The sequence below is a fragment of the Saccoglossus kowalevskii genome, chromosome 15 (genome assembly GCF_978046115.1).
Source record: "Saccoglossus kowalevskii chromosome 15, keSacKowa6.1, whole genome shotgun sequence".
NCBI lineage: Eukaryota > Metazoa > Hemichordata > Enteropneusta > Harrimaniidae > Saccoglossus > Saccoglossus kowalevskii.
Window position 1 is genome coordinate 10,610,872 of NC_140655.1, and position 15,856 is coordinate 10,626,727.

General features: G+C 31.6%; 1 protein-coding gene across 15 annotated transcripts in view; it reads left to right on the top strand.

Annotated features, from left to right (window-relative positions):
- LOC100377533 (kinesin-like protein KIF1A) overlaps positions 1-15,856 on the top strand; it is a 111,687-nt gene that overhangs the window by 354 nt on the left and 95,477 nt on the right. For all 15 annotated transcript variants that reach the window (XM_078011998.2, XM_085490407.1, XM_085490412.1 and 12 more), the window contains exon 2: positions 7,280-7,419. In XM_078011998.2, the coding sequence (XP_077868124.1) occupies positions 7,320-7,419 (100 nt within the window). In that variant the 5' untranslated portion in view covers positions 7,280-7,319. The remainder of the gene's footprint in view (positions 1-7,279; positions 7,420-15,856) is intronic.

The following is a 15,856-nucleotide window of genomic DNA, read 5'->3' on the forward strand; positions in this document are numbered from 1 at the left end:
TTTTCGTGGAATAATATTTCCTTTATACGTCATCATATGTTTTATTGAACAGTCGGTTTTTTCCTCGCATTTTTATATTTAAAATATTTTGACATTTCCATAATGATGCACTGAACAGTGTTCTAGCTTAGCACTGCAGGTTTGAATTATTCACGGGGAAACTGACGAATGAGGCGGTCTATTTTTATTCTACACATTTACATTGACGCCAGTCATCTCCTTGCCCACCGACAGAGATCTCTTTCTTCATAAGCTCTGCTGGATATACCGTTTTTTAAGATTTTGCTCATTTCTTCCTGTCTTGCCTGTCAAAAGGCTTGGATGATCAACATTCAAAGATAAATTGTTTCTGTCAGAATTGGTTACACTATTATTAATCTTGTTAAATTTTATCTAATTAATGTCGTTTCTTTACTAGGGTTGTTTATAAATTACAGGTAATGTAAAATGTCTGTTAGTAACCAATCTTTCTCGCAATTTCTAACGCTTTTCTAGTGTCCATTTAAAAAATTAAAATGCTGTTCAATCACGTTTCAAAGATCCCAATGCAAATTATTTAATAGTTTTGACTTGTTATTACCAAAACATTTTGTACTGTAAAATTGTACTTCAAAATGAGAAGTGTTCATTTAAAAAAATTAAATGTCGGTCACTCACATTTAAAACATCCCAATGCAAATTATTCAATAGTTTTGAATTTGAAACATTTTGTACTGTAAAATTGTAAATTATTTTGCTGTTTATAGTCAAACCAATTTTATATCTAAAAAATATTGTAAGGGTAATCAGAACTATCGCAAGTCTGTGATACCAGTTCAGTTCAGTTCAGTCTAGTCTTTTATTTCCTTCATCGTTTGAAACGCCATAGTCAACTTTTTTCACGATTCACAATATAGACTTGAACCATTTTTTCCAAATATTTTATTAAGACCAGTAGGCAATAAGAAATGATGTTAATTTTTTCAAAAAAAAACATAGAAAGTATAGAAAAAAATACATGAAAAAATGTTACACCCTAATTTAGGTGAGAAAAAATATGGTGTTTATAGTGTTAAATACAGTATTGCATTTATAAATAGCAATTGTCTACTAAGGTAAACCACTAAAAAATAGTGTTATCTTCTATGTAACAAAGTGCAATCTCCATAAGGGATGTTTTAACATTGTTGAAGTTTGCCCAAAACGAAAGGTGCTTCATTTGGGAGGAAAGTTCAAAGGGCTATATTTCGTCTAGGTGGCTGACAGCAATTTCTAATTTTCATCGTTGGGGAGAAATTGTTTTTTGTTTTTTTTCGGCTAACTTTACCAATTTGATATGCCTCTAACTCGATAATTATAAACATCGTTGGTGGTGGTAAAATATTTTGGTAGTCGTAAGTTTTATGTTTACTTTCAGAGTATCAGTGAACTCAGAAGCTAGATATGGTTATCACAATGTAAAATGCATGCTTGACATGTAACACAAAGCAGCAACCAGACTTCTTTGTTATGACCGTGGCATGCTACATTTAAATATTATTATAAATCAATAACCAATACAAGAATAGAAATTAGCATAGTAATGAATTCATAATTACTTTCTGTAATTTAATGTGTAATTTTCTTTTTTTATTAAATTCAGTCTTATTTATATGGTATTTCTTGGTTAAGTGACAAAATAGAGAATTAGGTGTAGTAATTCAATTCATCATGCAGGCTTTTACTGATGGTCAAAAATTACATGTAGATAGTCTGGAATTAATATCATAACTGTTTTTTAGATCAAAGAAGCATGCACCATGTGTTTACTAGGGGTAACACTGGTAAAACATTCCTGGGTTTGGTATTTGCATTACCGATTGCATTGTTTATGTTTGTTTGGTAGGGGTTATAGCGATTATGACTGATGGGTGACCAGTGGTCATGTGCCAGGGCTTCAAATTTCATGGAAATAAACAATGCATTTTGCATGTGTGGTATCTGTTTCATGGGTTCTATATTGAACATGGTATAGGTGGGTCATCTGTGACTTTTTAAATATGGTACATGTAATATATGCAAATAATTATAAAACTGTAAAACTTTAAATAGTGTTTATTTTTATTGCGTTCACTTAGCATTGCGTAATGTGATTAATTAATTATTCAACAAACAAATAAGTAAACAAAAAGCTAGTGACAGATGTCATGGTTTCGAAATAATTTAGTTTTGTTCAGGAAATAAACTCACCTGCGATATATAACAAATCCAAAAGCCATAGTGAAGTTAGGCAATTTGGAGTTGAAAGTGTCATTATTGTCTGCGTACATTGTCTACATTTGATCTGTTTCACGTGCTGAATGACGATCTATGATTACGTCAGTACTGTTTCGTAAGATCTGATAACAATGAAAAACATTATTAGTGCTGTTTAAAATTTCATGTTTTAACAAATTGACACTATTTGCAGGGATCACATTTCCAACGTCAGTTTTTTAAAAATTTATATCTCATGGGATTACAAGATACATGTAATACAATTATTTGGTAACATATAATGTACCATCAGTAGAATTTGGAAAATGAAGATCAATTGCAACAACATTTTACAAAATAAATTAAAGGAAGTAATCCATATAAAAATTTGTTTTTGTTTTCATTCAAGTATGTTGTTTAATTATGAGGCAGCTGCTTGTTCCCTTTTCAGATGTTTTCCCTTGTGTTTCAAGCATTTATGAACGAACCTGCCTTGATCAATTAATGTGTTCTTATCTTTAAGCTATTATATACTGATTAAGTTAACCCTTTTCGAAATGTCATTTGATGTAAAGAAGTCAGCTCATATTATAGTTATCGATAGTTATGCAAGTACACGTACTATAAATTGTTCCTTGTATTCTTTATCCAAATTTTTTTACAAATTTTTGCACAATCAGCTTTTTGTCAGCTGCCAAGCTTGCTCCCTAAATTTTGACCCAAACCTTTAGATAATAAGAAATTAACAAAGAAATTATAGAAAAATTTAAAAAAACAGGCCAACGTATTGGTAGAAAACAATGTAGTGTTTCATGAGTTAAAAACATTAGTACCATACATTGCAATGAGACTAAATTTATTAAATTGTTTACCTGCTTTAGGTCATTTTCAGCCAGTTTATCATGATTAATTTTCATAAAGCATGCAATATTATATTTGATTCATTTTTAATTACAATTAACTATTAAGCTTTGTTCAACATTTGAAATTATAATAGCTATAGTGCTGAGATAAGGGTTCTTGTCTTGAACCTAGACCAACTAGACTACTAAAAATTGATTTGATACTTTGTTTTCTAGATGGGTGTCTTCATGCAAATTGAGCAATGACGTAATTTATTTGTATTCACACTTTTTTAGCTGTAAGTACCACAATGCCCGCTGGACTTACCAATATTACCTTAGGATTAGAATTGGTAGCACAGCTAGACTTGTGATAACGTTTTTAATTTCAAGCCCGAAGCATTATGTATTATGTAGTGACTAAATGTACTGCAGCCGTTTCCTCCAACTAATTCAGTTGACTAGATCTAGCTACTTACTCACTGACTAAGTATGAGTGTGTGGGGAGAAAATGAAAGTCTTCATCATTATATCTGTCTTGAATGGCAGGTGTAGCACTGAGCCGGAAATAACAGTTTTTGCCAGCTTTATTATTTAAATTAACTCCACTCGTTTTTTGGTTTAGTCATCATATTGCCTTTGTATCGGTATTGCATTTCCTGTTGAATTTTACTTTGAGAATTGAGAACTAGGTTGTTTCTGATCCCAAAATGTTGTACCTACTTATGCTTACTGGGGGTGCAAATTCAAGGAGAATTTCTAAATTATATTCAGGCAAAAATTTTTTGGTTCAAAACCTTTTAACATGACAAAAATGAAGGTATACTCGTAATATTGAAAATGATTAATATTTACGGCAACAATACCTCCAGAAATACCAGGGCTGCTATTTTTCAAAACAGATAGCCAAACAAACTAGTAGAATTTGTTTTCAAAATGGTCAATTATTTGTATTCAAAACTAAGTTATAGCTCAATAGTATTTATTTGTATACAGTACAGTTTTTTGTTGCTCTAAGTTGATGAACCAGCTCATCAAATTTGTTCCTGCTAGACTAATTTGAAGCCTTGATGGTTTAAACGTGTGTTTCTTATTAACATTTGACTGAAAGGGACATAAATGAAGCAAAGATTCCTCTGGTATTCATAAATTGAGAAGAAAATGAAATAGCTATATACACATCTTTCTAAACTTAACTCATGATTACAGAAAATAAACATGAAGTATTGTCTAATCCATAAAAAAGCATATTTTTAAATAAAATCAAAAGCACAAGAGAATACAAGAAAAGGCAACTGCAGTCTTTTTTTCTATTTGATGCACATCTCTTGCCATTTGCATGGAAATATTAATTATGTTTCTCACTAGATCAATTTCAAAACAAAAAAGATGCCTAAACAACTCATTATTAACACTAAAACATAAACTATTATTCTATTTTTTCTGATGCTTGCTGCAGTTACCTGTCCCTGTATTCTCTAGTGTCTTTGATTAAAGGTAGAAGCCTTCCCATCATTTTTGAGAAAGTTGGTTATTAATCACATGAAAATGTTCAATGGTGATGTACAATCATTCCATCAGTCACAATATATCATTTTTCGAATCTAAAATCTGAGATATGACATAATATCTCCACCATAGGAACCTATAGTATAAGCGTTATAGTACTGCGAAAAATAGCCACTAAAATACAACAACAATTTTTGTGAAAATTAGACTGCAACTCCAAAAGTCAAGGAGTGCAAAATGAATAAATTCTGGGTATTTCGATTTATGAGTTAGCTTTTACTTTAAATATACTGTAATTATACATATATGATTATGAAGAGAACAAAAAAAATAAAACTGTTAGATTCTCGCATCTCATTTTCAAGCCATGTTCTGCTTATTCGGCCATTGCCTCACCACTATTACACCACTATTGAAATTTGTATTCTTTGGCAATGCAACATCTGTCCATTGTCATATGCTATGTCAACTCTGATTAGCCATATGCTTTACATGCATTCCAATCAGATCTGTACATTTTACTAAAGGTAAACATCAACAATCTCTCCATACAATCATACAGTTTCTTTTAAGTTTAACATTGCATCACATTCAAAAACTGTTCAAATCAAAGGATAATGAGAATATGTTCAAATCACATGTACAAAACTGTGCAATTCAGATAATGCCTACTTCTCTACTTAAAAACAATTTTCCAATTTATTTAATGTCTTCCCATTACATTTTAGTGAAAGCTATTGACAGTAAAATAATATTCCACTGTTAACACTGCTATAGTATATTTGTTTTAATTTTTCTTATGTAGCATACATTAATAAACAATATTCATATGTTAATTTTTACCATTTCCTTCCTTGATATTTATTGAACTTTTTATCTGATTAAATAAATATTTAGTTTGAGCGATTTTTTTAACATTAATGTAGAACACATAAATGCAAATAACCCAGAATTTGTTCATTTTACAATATATGATAAACCAGGGCAATATAAAGATATTGACTTAAAAAAAGTTGGGGGTCTAATTTTCAAGAAAATGATAGTTGTGTTTTACTGGATAGTGGCCATTTTGCCAGTATTGTAATGCTTTTATCATAAGTTCATATGGCAGAGATATTATGCTATTTCAGGGTTCCCTACAATGCCTTGTAATATGTTCATACTGTAAAGGGGGTAATTATTCACTGGGTTTTAATTTAGCTTATTTCGCTGACTGGAAAAATGCGCTAAATTAAAACACAGTGAATATGTAAAATTTAGCATAGAACACATTATCTAAATGACGAAACCGTGAATTTAAAACCCACTGAATATGCCTGAAATGGTAAATCAGTGAAATTTAAACCCAGTGAAAATTAATCATTTTACAGTATTTAAAGTAAAGTCAAAAATGTAAAAAACACATACAATTGTCAAATTCAAAAAATACTAACTAAATTCCATGGGGATTTTCAAGAATTCTGTTTACCCTAATATGAACGCATAATTAATTATGTAAAATATACAAAAATAAGCATTGACAGACACTAAAACATAACCTGCGTCATGTTTTCTCCACAAAGTACGTCAGCAGTATTCTAATTTTAGCTCTCTCTTCCGAACAAGTAATTAATATACACTCGTATTACATAATATATTTACAACAATGATTAATTTATTAAAGGGTCATTGTATGTTAAAAAATGATATGTCATAGTATATAGCTTATTTGCAAACAATTTTCACAAATTGGTAATTCAGAAAAAGAATTGTATTTGTGTCACATATCATTTAGCATCACTGTTCAGTCACAGTTATTTTTATCAAATTTCTTCTTGTATTGTACAAAACCTATACTAGTAATGTATTCATTCTGTTAGTACTGCGTACACTTTCGGAAATACCGCTAGCCCATAATTTATCAACTCGCAAAAATTGATAGTGGCAAAATTTACAAAGTTTGCAGTGTAAAACGTTGTACTGTTTTCAAATATTAGATTCACGCACTGTGCGAGTCCTTGCAGTGAACAAAAAAAAACCTATTTCCCTTCTCAAAAGACCCTGTGAATTGAAATATGACATTAACTATAATTTAATAATCATGTGTACAGCTTATAGATAAAAATTTACCTATTCGCTCTATCGCAAAAATTGCATTTATTTGAAGCAGAATCGTTAAAATATGACTTGTTTTTTTCCATTTAATTAATGAAGTACAAGTACTGTCAATTGATTATGTTTGATAATTAGAATTAGAAAAGTGTCGTTTTTTTTCTTGGTGCTTGCCTTGACACATAAGAAAAGAGGTAAATACCTATTATTCAAGGCAATCAAGTGGAGATGAAGCTCATAATTATGTACCAGGATGCACTGACCCTGATCACAAATCTGTGGTTCAGGTGTTTCCATTCAAATATGGAAATCTCAAAAAGAAATACTACTCAAAATAATTGCCTTTGAGCTCATCAGTATCTTTCTATAGGCTAATATGCATTCTGAAATTGCGGTGTGAAACTTATACAGTATATCACATGTTATGTCACATGCTAGTCACATGAGTGCCCTGGGATGAGAGGTCATATCACATTTCCTCTCAGTATATAATATTCACATCAGGGAACCAACAATAATTCAGCAGGTACATGTATTACAATGTGTACATACCGGTACTACAGCTAAGCCTTCCTATCATTGATTTATTGATTTATTTCTATAAACTCTGTTTATTATTTCAGTTACATTCAAGAGAGTTAGGAGGGCTTCCTCATTTCCAACATGTCCTCGGTAAAAGTAGCCGTCCGTGTCCGTCCATTCAATGCAAGGGAATATGCTAACAAATCATTATGTATCATCAGCATGGAAGGAAACAGAACCAGTAAGTAGCCTTTTTATTCTCTGTAATTATTCCCACATGTAATAAGCAGGGACACTAAAGCTTTTTGTCAATTTGACCCCCTTTAGAGGGCAGATTCCACTACTGCTTAGGTCAGGTATTACTGTCAAATAAATGAGGGACACATATGTTAAATAAAACCACTGACCATGAATATTTATACAGCTTTTGACATTGACAATTAGAAATAAGAAAAAGCCTTAGGTATTCAGAGTATATTGCCATCTAATCCATTATGTGGTTGACCTATTGACCACTGCCTGGTATTTTGGTTTACATGTACATTATTATACCGGATATCTTCTCTGTTTTAAAAATAAATTCTTAGATTCCTGCAGTAATATCTGCATGATTATTAATGTTATTTATTCAGCCATACAAACATAAATATTCTGCACAGACTCTATCACATAATTGGGATTACTTTATTGAAAGGTTGTCTGACCTAGTTGTCACAGATGTATGTATATGCACACATAGTAAATTTCTGTACATGCGTATGCTTGCATTCTTTATTGTCTGATTTCCTGTGCACTGTTTGTGTGTACGTGTGTTACTGCATATATATATTAAATACCATGGTAGGTATCTCCTCTATCTTTATAAATAGTTGGTGCTAAATGTCATTATTTCACACAGTATCAATAGACAAAGTCCAGACATAGTAATGCATTCGCATACCATTGCAATGCAGTCTAATGTGTTGAGATAGGAGACAAATTTGTTTGGGGATGGGGTGAAATGCAGTGTTGCACAGATTAAATACTAGTACATGTATTGAGAAAATAAACTTTTGATGAAAAGAGGTTTTCAATAAAAAATGAATATTTTTGTACAAGTATAGATTTTGTGTAAACAAATAATATACCACTAGTTTACTATTAGTGTATATGTCACATTCAACAGAAATATTTACATACAGTTAGCAACTCTTTTTAGAAGGACTGCTAAAATGCAGGTGTATGTTTACAGGCAAGTTATTAAAAAAATTGAACTGCATCAAATTATTTGATCACAATGTGGCCATTACATGTGAAATAATGTCCTCGTCGTTGACCATGATCCTACACCTGGGCTTTAATGAAATTAAAAGTAGTATTACCCCAAGGCACACAGTCTACAAATTCATGTCCAAGGGCTATCTGTTCCCAAAATTACAAAACATGGATATCATGATACACTAAATAAGTTTATTATTTTACAACTCATTTCATGTTCCAGCAAACTGATTTGCTACTCAGCTTTACCATAATGCAATTATCTCACCAGGAATTAAATATGTGATTAGAATTTTTCCTATTCTCGGGGGTGGACATCTAGGAATTTTTATCACCTGGCAACTGTCAGGTTGAAAACAAAGGCCGGACACGGTACTTAGGGATAGTTGTTGAGTCTCTCCTGAACAGTGTAATAAGATTACCCCTACATATATAACATGTATAAATTTGGTGGTTCAGGATTATTTCCAACTTGAGTTTGTGCAGATTTGCTGACTTTTATAGCTGTTTTCATCTGCTCTTTGACTGGTATTCCAAGGTACATTCCAAGGTGTGCATCTTAGCAACATGGAATGTTGGATGACGTAGCTCCACCCCTACATGTGCAACATATATGAATTTGGTTGCTCAGGATTACTTCCAACTTGAGTTTGTGCAAATTTGCTGACTTTTATAGCTGTTTTCACCTGCTCTTTGACTGGTATTCCAAGGTACATTCCAAGGTGTGCATCTTAGCAACATAGAATGTTGGGTGACATAGCTCCACCCCAAAGGGTACTTCAGAAAGTCTGAGTTAATTATCCATTCTTGTACAATTTTAGACACAGACATGAAATATTTTGGAAGATTTTGTAAAATGACTAATTTTCGCTGGGTTTAAATTTTGCTGATTTACCATTTCAAGCATATTCAGTGGTTTTTATCATTTAGATAATGTGTTCTATGCTAAATTATACATATTCACTGGGTTTTAATTTAGCGCATTTTCCAGTCAGCGAAATAAGCAAAATCAAACCCAGTATAGATGTTCGTGAATTGTTTTTGTAAAATGACTCAGTATCAAATGTTAAATAGGAATTCTATTTATACATTTATAAATTGTCAATTGTATTTCCTTACATTTTATGTGCAAGTCATGGAAGTAAGAAAAAAAATAAACCAGGAGGCAAATGTCTCATGTCTGACGAGATTACTGCGTATGGCTATCATCTTTTCTAATTTGTAGCCTAACCAGGCTGTTAAAATGTTAATTCTGACACCTGATCACACCTGTCAAATTACTTCTACATCCATCCATCCATCCATGTGTATGTGGCTCAGTTCCATTATACCTTGCACAATCGAGACCTGGATATCCTGCAATGTACTGTGCAACAGCTCAGAGATGGAAAACCCTAGTTTTTGCTATCATCCCTGAACAATATACCTGGCAGGCATTAAGGTCAAATGCATTCAGACTCACAAAGCAGCATCATTCTTAAGCTTTGACATTTGTAAACATTACAAATCCTCTACTCGCACTATGTTGTTTCCATTGGCAGTTCATAGTTAAGAACAAAGATGATGAGATACAGTAGAAAAAATTCCTGAAAAGTAGACAACAGAGGGGTGATTAGGTTGGTCACTGTTAGTTGGGGGGCTGACTAGAATCTGTGTATTTTGTAAGATTTCCAGGAATAACACCACCAAATATCAAACATTTAATCATCCCTTCACAGACACCCATGCATTAATGAGATATCCAGGGATAAACCTCCCTTACATGGTTATAATCATACCATATATAGACACCTATATGTTAATGAGATATCCAGGATAACATTACCATATATGGTTCTAATCATACCATATATAGTTGCTTATATGTTAAATGTGAATATTTTATTCCTCATTGTAAAAAAAGTTATTAGTCTCAAGTCCATGGATAAGTCTACAATTGAAAAACATAATACATGTATAATATGCATAATGCAGTCGTGATGCACAGCAATGTTCAGAGAAGTACCGACTTGATTTGGTATAAAATTTATTTTTTTATACAAACAATTTTTACAGGTGCATGCACAGCTTTACTGCAGAAAATATAATTTGCCATCATTGTGTCATAATTATGTGTGAAGCAGAGAAGATGCACTGCCAATTAGCCGTGTTCTGAGATGTACTGACTTGATTTGCTGTTAAAATTTGAGCCGTGCATCCACATAAAATTATCGTCTCTGCAAATGTAATATTCTAAGAACATGCTGTTGTGCAGAAAATTGCCAGCAAATAGATCTAAATTCTAAATTCTAAATCTAAATTCGTTGAGACTGATGTATAAATAACTAATAGCTTTATAGACATAGGCACTGTAATGAGGATTGTATTATGGGATATCCTTTTACTGGCCTCATTGATGTCACAAATTACATTTCCATATTGATGGCTGGGAGTCAATAAACTTTATTAAGCTATGTAAATAACATAAAATACATTTGATCTTTCAAGAAAGCTAATGTGTGTGAGCAAAAAAAAGAACAAATCAATGCAGAAAAATTGTCTTTTATGTTATAAATGTAGATTCATTTGAAAAGTGTTATTGATTTTGTTATGTTTTGCTGGTATTATTATAGGTTCATTTGTCAGTTGCGTGTGAGTGGAATCTTGTATGGTGATTGTGTAGAAGTAGTAACATTGCTATGCAGAGAATAGAATAGAATAAAATAGAATAGAATATGTAGTATAGAACATATAGAATTTAATATGTAATTATAGAATAAATAAAATAATTGGAATAAAATAGAACCTAATAGAATATATTTACAGGTAACTGTTAGTATACTAACTGTAAACTTCATGAGAGATGAATGTTTACAAATAATGCAAGTTGAAGGAAATCACAATTTTTTTGAGGTAAACAATGAGTTTAGTACAAGAAAACACAATCATATTATCAAGTCACAAAATTTCTGATAATTTAAATTTATATTTATTCAAATATTAAAGTGTGTCAAAACATTGCATGGAATAAACAAATGCTGTATTTTTTCACACTTAAAAAAATTATGCTTTACACATTTTATAATGATAAATTTTTATAAAGTAATTTTATCCAACACCATAATTTCCGCTGAAATCTTGGTGACATTGATCTATAAAAATTCAAATAAAAAATTCAAGTTTAAATTCAAATCACTTTAGTTTTGCAGTAGATGTTTGGTTTGCTGTTTACACACAATCTACAAGATCTTGCAGTAAATGTAAAACTTCAAAATCTAAATATTTTTCTTGCACTGTAGTTATGGTAACCCATCTTAGAAATGTTGAATAAGGATTCTTCTCTTAATGCCAATATCCTGTGCATGTTAAATAAAATTGATTAAAGCATGTTGTGATGGCAAGGGTATATTAATTCTATTTTTAAATCATTTTATTGATATTTTCTCAATGTCAGTCTTGATATATTTCTTTATTGGCATCTAAAATGATTTTTTTTAGAAATTGATGTATTTTTTCCAATTAAGAAAGCAGCTTGAAGATAATATATGAATATTACTTTGTGCTTCTCTAATAAATAACTCCTTTCAAGTCTTATTTGTTATTTTTTTTTAATTTGACAAAATTACTGTGATCATATAAGATTTTGCATAATTAGCTCTAGAGATGCTTGTTTAGTGAGACTGTCAATTTAGCACAATTTTCATCAGCTTCTAGTTGGGGGAACAATATGATTGGTTGCCATGACAACTCTTGAAGGCTGAAGTTGAGTAAACATTGTCTGTAAATGAGATTATTGACAGATCTGTCAAGTGATGCCAGTACTATAAGTGAGAGGTAGTGATTGGAATTCTCAAAGTATCAGCAGACGCATTTTGAATATTAAGTGTTTTGGTTTGTGCAGACTTTTTTTTTGATTCCTTCTCCTTATTTGGAGTGATACTTAACATAATATCATGGTTATTTTTTATTTAGTAAATAAAGTCAAGTTCATGTTTTTTTCTTGGTTCTTACAGATTTAGACGTGGGGTATTAATGAGTAGATTTTGTATATGGTATATTATTCATGAAATATGGCCAGATTGAAAACAAAAAAAACCCATTAATTTGATTTTTACAGTGAAAACCAAGGAGCAGTGTGGAAATTTATTTCTTCTTTTTAGTAAATATCCATCAATTAATCCATGAAAATGTTGTTTTTTAGTCTTTGCTGAAACATTATGCGATTGTTTATGTCATAAGATATGCTTGACTATTTCTTTGGTTGTAAGCATTTTCTCTGGTTGTTGAACTGTTGAAAGATTGAATCTTTTTTTGCCTTTAAATTATTACTGTGGGTGTGGTCTGAATGCATAATTAATAACATGCGGCAGACACTTACTTTTAAAAATAAATTTATCTTTGTTCATCAGAAAGATGTTGTTTATTTTAAATAATTAAAATAATATTCAAATGGTTAGTAGTATACCAGAAAGATATTGTTAATTTTAAATAATTAAAATAATATTCCAATAGTTTGTAGTATACCAGAATGATCACTGAGCGATCCATGGATTTGGTTGTGATTGAGTTTTCAGTGTCTTAGGGTGTCATCAAGACACCAAATCACATGTTGGATTCTCTGGTCGATGGTTGAACATGTACTATATTACAAAATCAGCATCGGATGTGCAACATTTTTATTAATATTGGTCTCTTGAGTTGTTTCTTGTATCTTCATTTAGGTCTTTCTCATTCAAATTTATAGAATGACTATTTTACTTACAATTACCACACCTTCCTGGCGAAGTTTGAACATGACATACTACATTTAGGTTAGTTTTTAGTATGCTCCTAAGACAGAGTTTGAAAAGCAATGCGTGAGAGTGAGGATAAATAAGAATTTAGTTGATAAACTGCAAAAAACGTCTGCTTTTGATTAAAATAACTCATGAACACCATAACTTTCAGATTTGGTTTTTGGCCAAGTACATAAAAATTGAATAGGCTTTGAATTGAATTACGTTTTTCAAACATGACTTACTCTGAACTGCTGAAACGCATCTTTTATTTTTGTAAGCACTGACATAGAGCAATTGTACAAACATACTAGGAACCTACTAGTATGTGTAAACTACATACTAGTTTGCAGTACCAGACTTGCATATATAAAAACCTAATACAGTACACATCTCTATAAAGTTCTTTTGGTGTTTAGTTTAGACAGGTTTTACTGTAAGACCTCTAAACTGAATACCTCTATAAACTGACCAATCTTCTAAATCCTTTTGGTGTTTGATCTAGACAGGTTTTACTGTAAGTCCTCTAAACTGAATACCTCTATAAACTGATCAATCTTCTCAATCCCTTTGGTGTTTGGTCTAGACAGGTTTTACTGTAAGACCTCTAAACTGAATACCTCTATAAACTGACCAATCTTCTAAATCCTTTTGGTGTTTGATCTAGACAGGTTTTACTGTAAGTCCTCTAAACTGAATACCTCTATAAACTGATCAATCTTCTCAATCCCTTTGGTGTTTGGTCTAGACAGGTTTTACTGTAAGACCTCTAAACTGAATACCTCTATAAACTGACCAATCTTCTCAATCCCTTTGGTGTTTGGTCTAGACAGGTTTTACAGTAAGACATCTAAACTGAATACCTCTATAAACTGACCAATCTTCTCAATCCCTTTGGTGTTTGGTCTAGACAGGTTTTACAGTAAGACATCTAAACTGAATACCTCTATAAACTGACCAATCTTCTCAATCCCTTTGGTGTTTGGTCTAGACAGGTTTTACTGTAAGACCTCTAAACTGAATACCTCTATAAACTGACCAATCTTCTCAATCCCTTTGGTGTTTGGTCTAGACAGGTTTTACTGTAAGACCTCTAAACTGAATACCTCTATAAACTGACCAATCTTCTCAGTTCCTTTGGTGTTTGGCTTAGACAGGTTTCATTGTACTGTAAGTAAAGGGAATTTTTTTATTTTAGTTCTAAAACCAGGAGACAATACTTCATACAATGTACATAATCTGTGAAAACACAAACCAGAATATTTGTATACATGTCATGGCCAGAATCATAATTTGACGTTCTTTGCATTGTCATCTTTTAAATCTGCACACAATGCATGTCAGTGTTTTCTAATGCTGTTCTTACCTAAAGTACGCATGACATTGTGTTAAGGACACGCACAACCATTCAAAAACAGAACACTTTGGCTTAAAAGGGGATTTCATACTTTGAAAGGCATTTTCACATTTCAGATGTAGATGCTAATGTACTTTTATGTAGTGAATGGGATATTGATCAGTTTTATTAGCTCCGCTGTCTCGATATAAGAGTGATTGTCCGCCGTCGTTCGTGTCAATGTTTTACTTTTTCGACTTCTTCTTGAAAACTACAAGCCTGAATGCTTTGATACTTGGTGTATATGTACCTTGGGTAGACCTCTCCTCGGTTTGTTCATTTCATGTTGATATCTTCAATTCTCTAATTTTGGTGAATATTTTTGTCATTTTTGGTAAAAAGTGATATTTTCGACTTCTTGTTAAAAACCGCCAGTGCAATTGCTTTGATATTACATATACAGGTACTACATGTAGACCTCTCTCAGATTTGTTCATTTTGTAATGATATCTTTAATTCTCTAATTTTGGTGAATATTTTTGTCATTTTTGGTAAAAAGTGATATTTTCGACTTCTTGTTAAAAACCAATAGTTCAATTGCTTTGATATTACATATATAGATACTACATGTAGACCTTTCTCAGATTTGTTCATTTCGTGATGATATCTTTAATTCTCTAATTTTGTTGAATATTTTTGTCATTTTTGGTAAAAAGTGATATTTTCAACTTCTTCTTAGAAACCGCAAGTTCAATTGCTTTGATATTACATATATAGGTACTACATGTACATGTGGACTTCTCTCAAATTTGTTCATTTCATGATGATATCTTTAATTTTCTAATTTTGGTGAATATTTTTGTCATTTTTGGTAGGAAGTGATATTTTCGACTTCTTGTTAAAAACTGCTAGTCCGATTGCTTTGATACTATACATATTGTTCATTTTCTAATGATGTCTTCAGTTCTTTAATTGGAATGTGCATTGCTAACAGCGGAGCTATCTCAGTCGATAGGCTGCTTGTTTATTTACATTTTAGTATTTTATTTTTTGATAGTTGTACAAGGTAATGGAATTTAAGGTGAAATGGGGTTTCACTCAAGCTTGACAAAGCTAAAGTCTGGTGTGATGTGATAATTCAAATCCTGATACTAGTAACAGAAAAAAACACAACATGTGTACTGTATGGTATAGGATATACTGTAGTGTATGACACAGAACACAATGCATATCGATCTTTACACAACACGGCATTGTGTACTATTTTTCAGGGCCACCACATGCATCAGAAAGGGAACTACCGGGTACCATTAAAAAATCACAGAAGAATT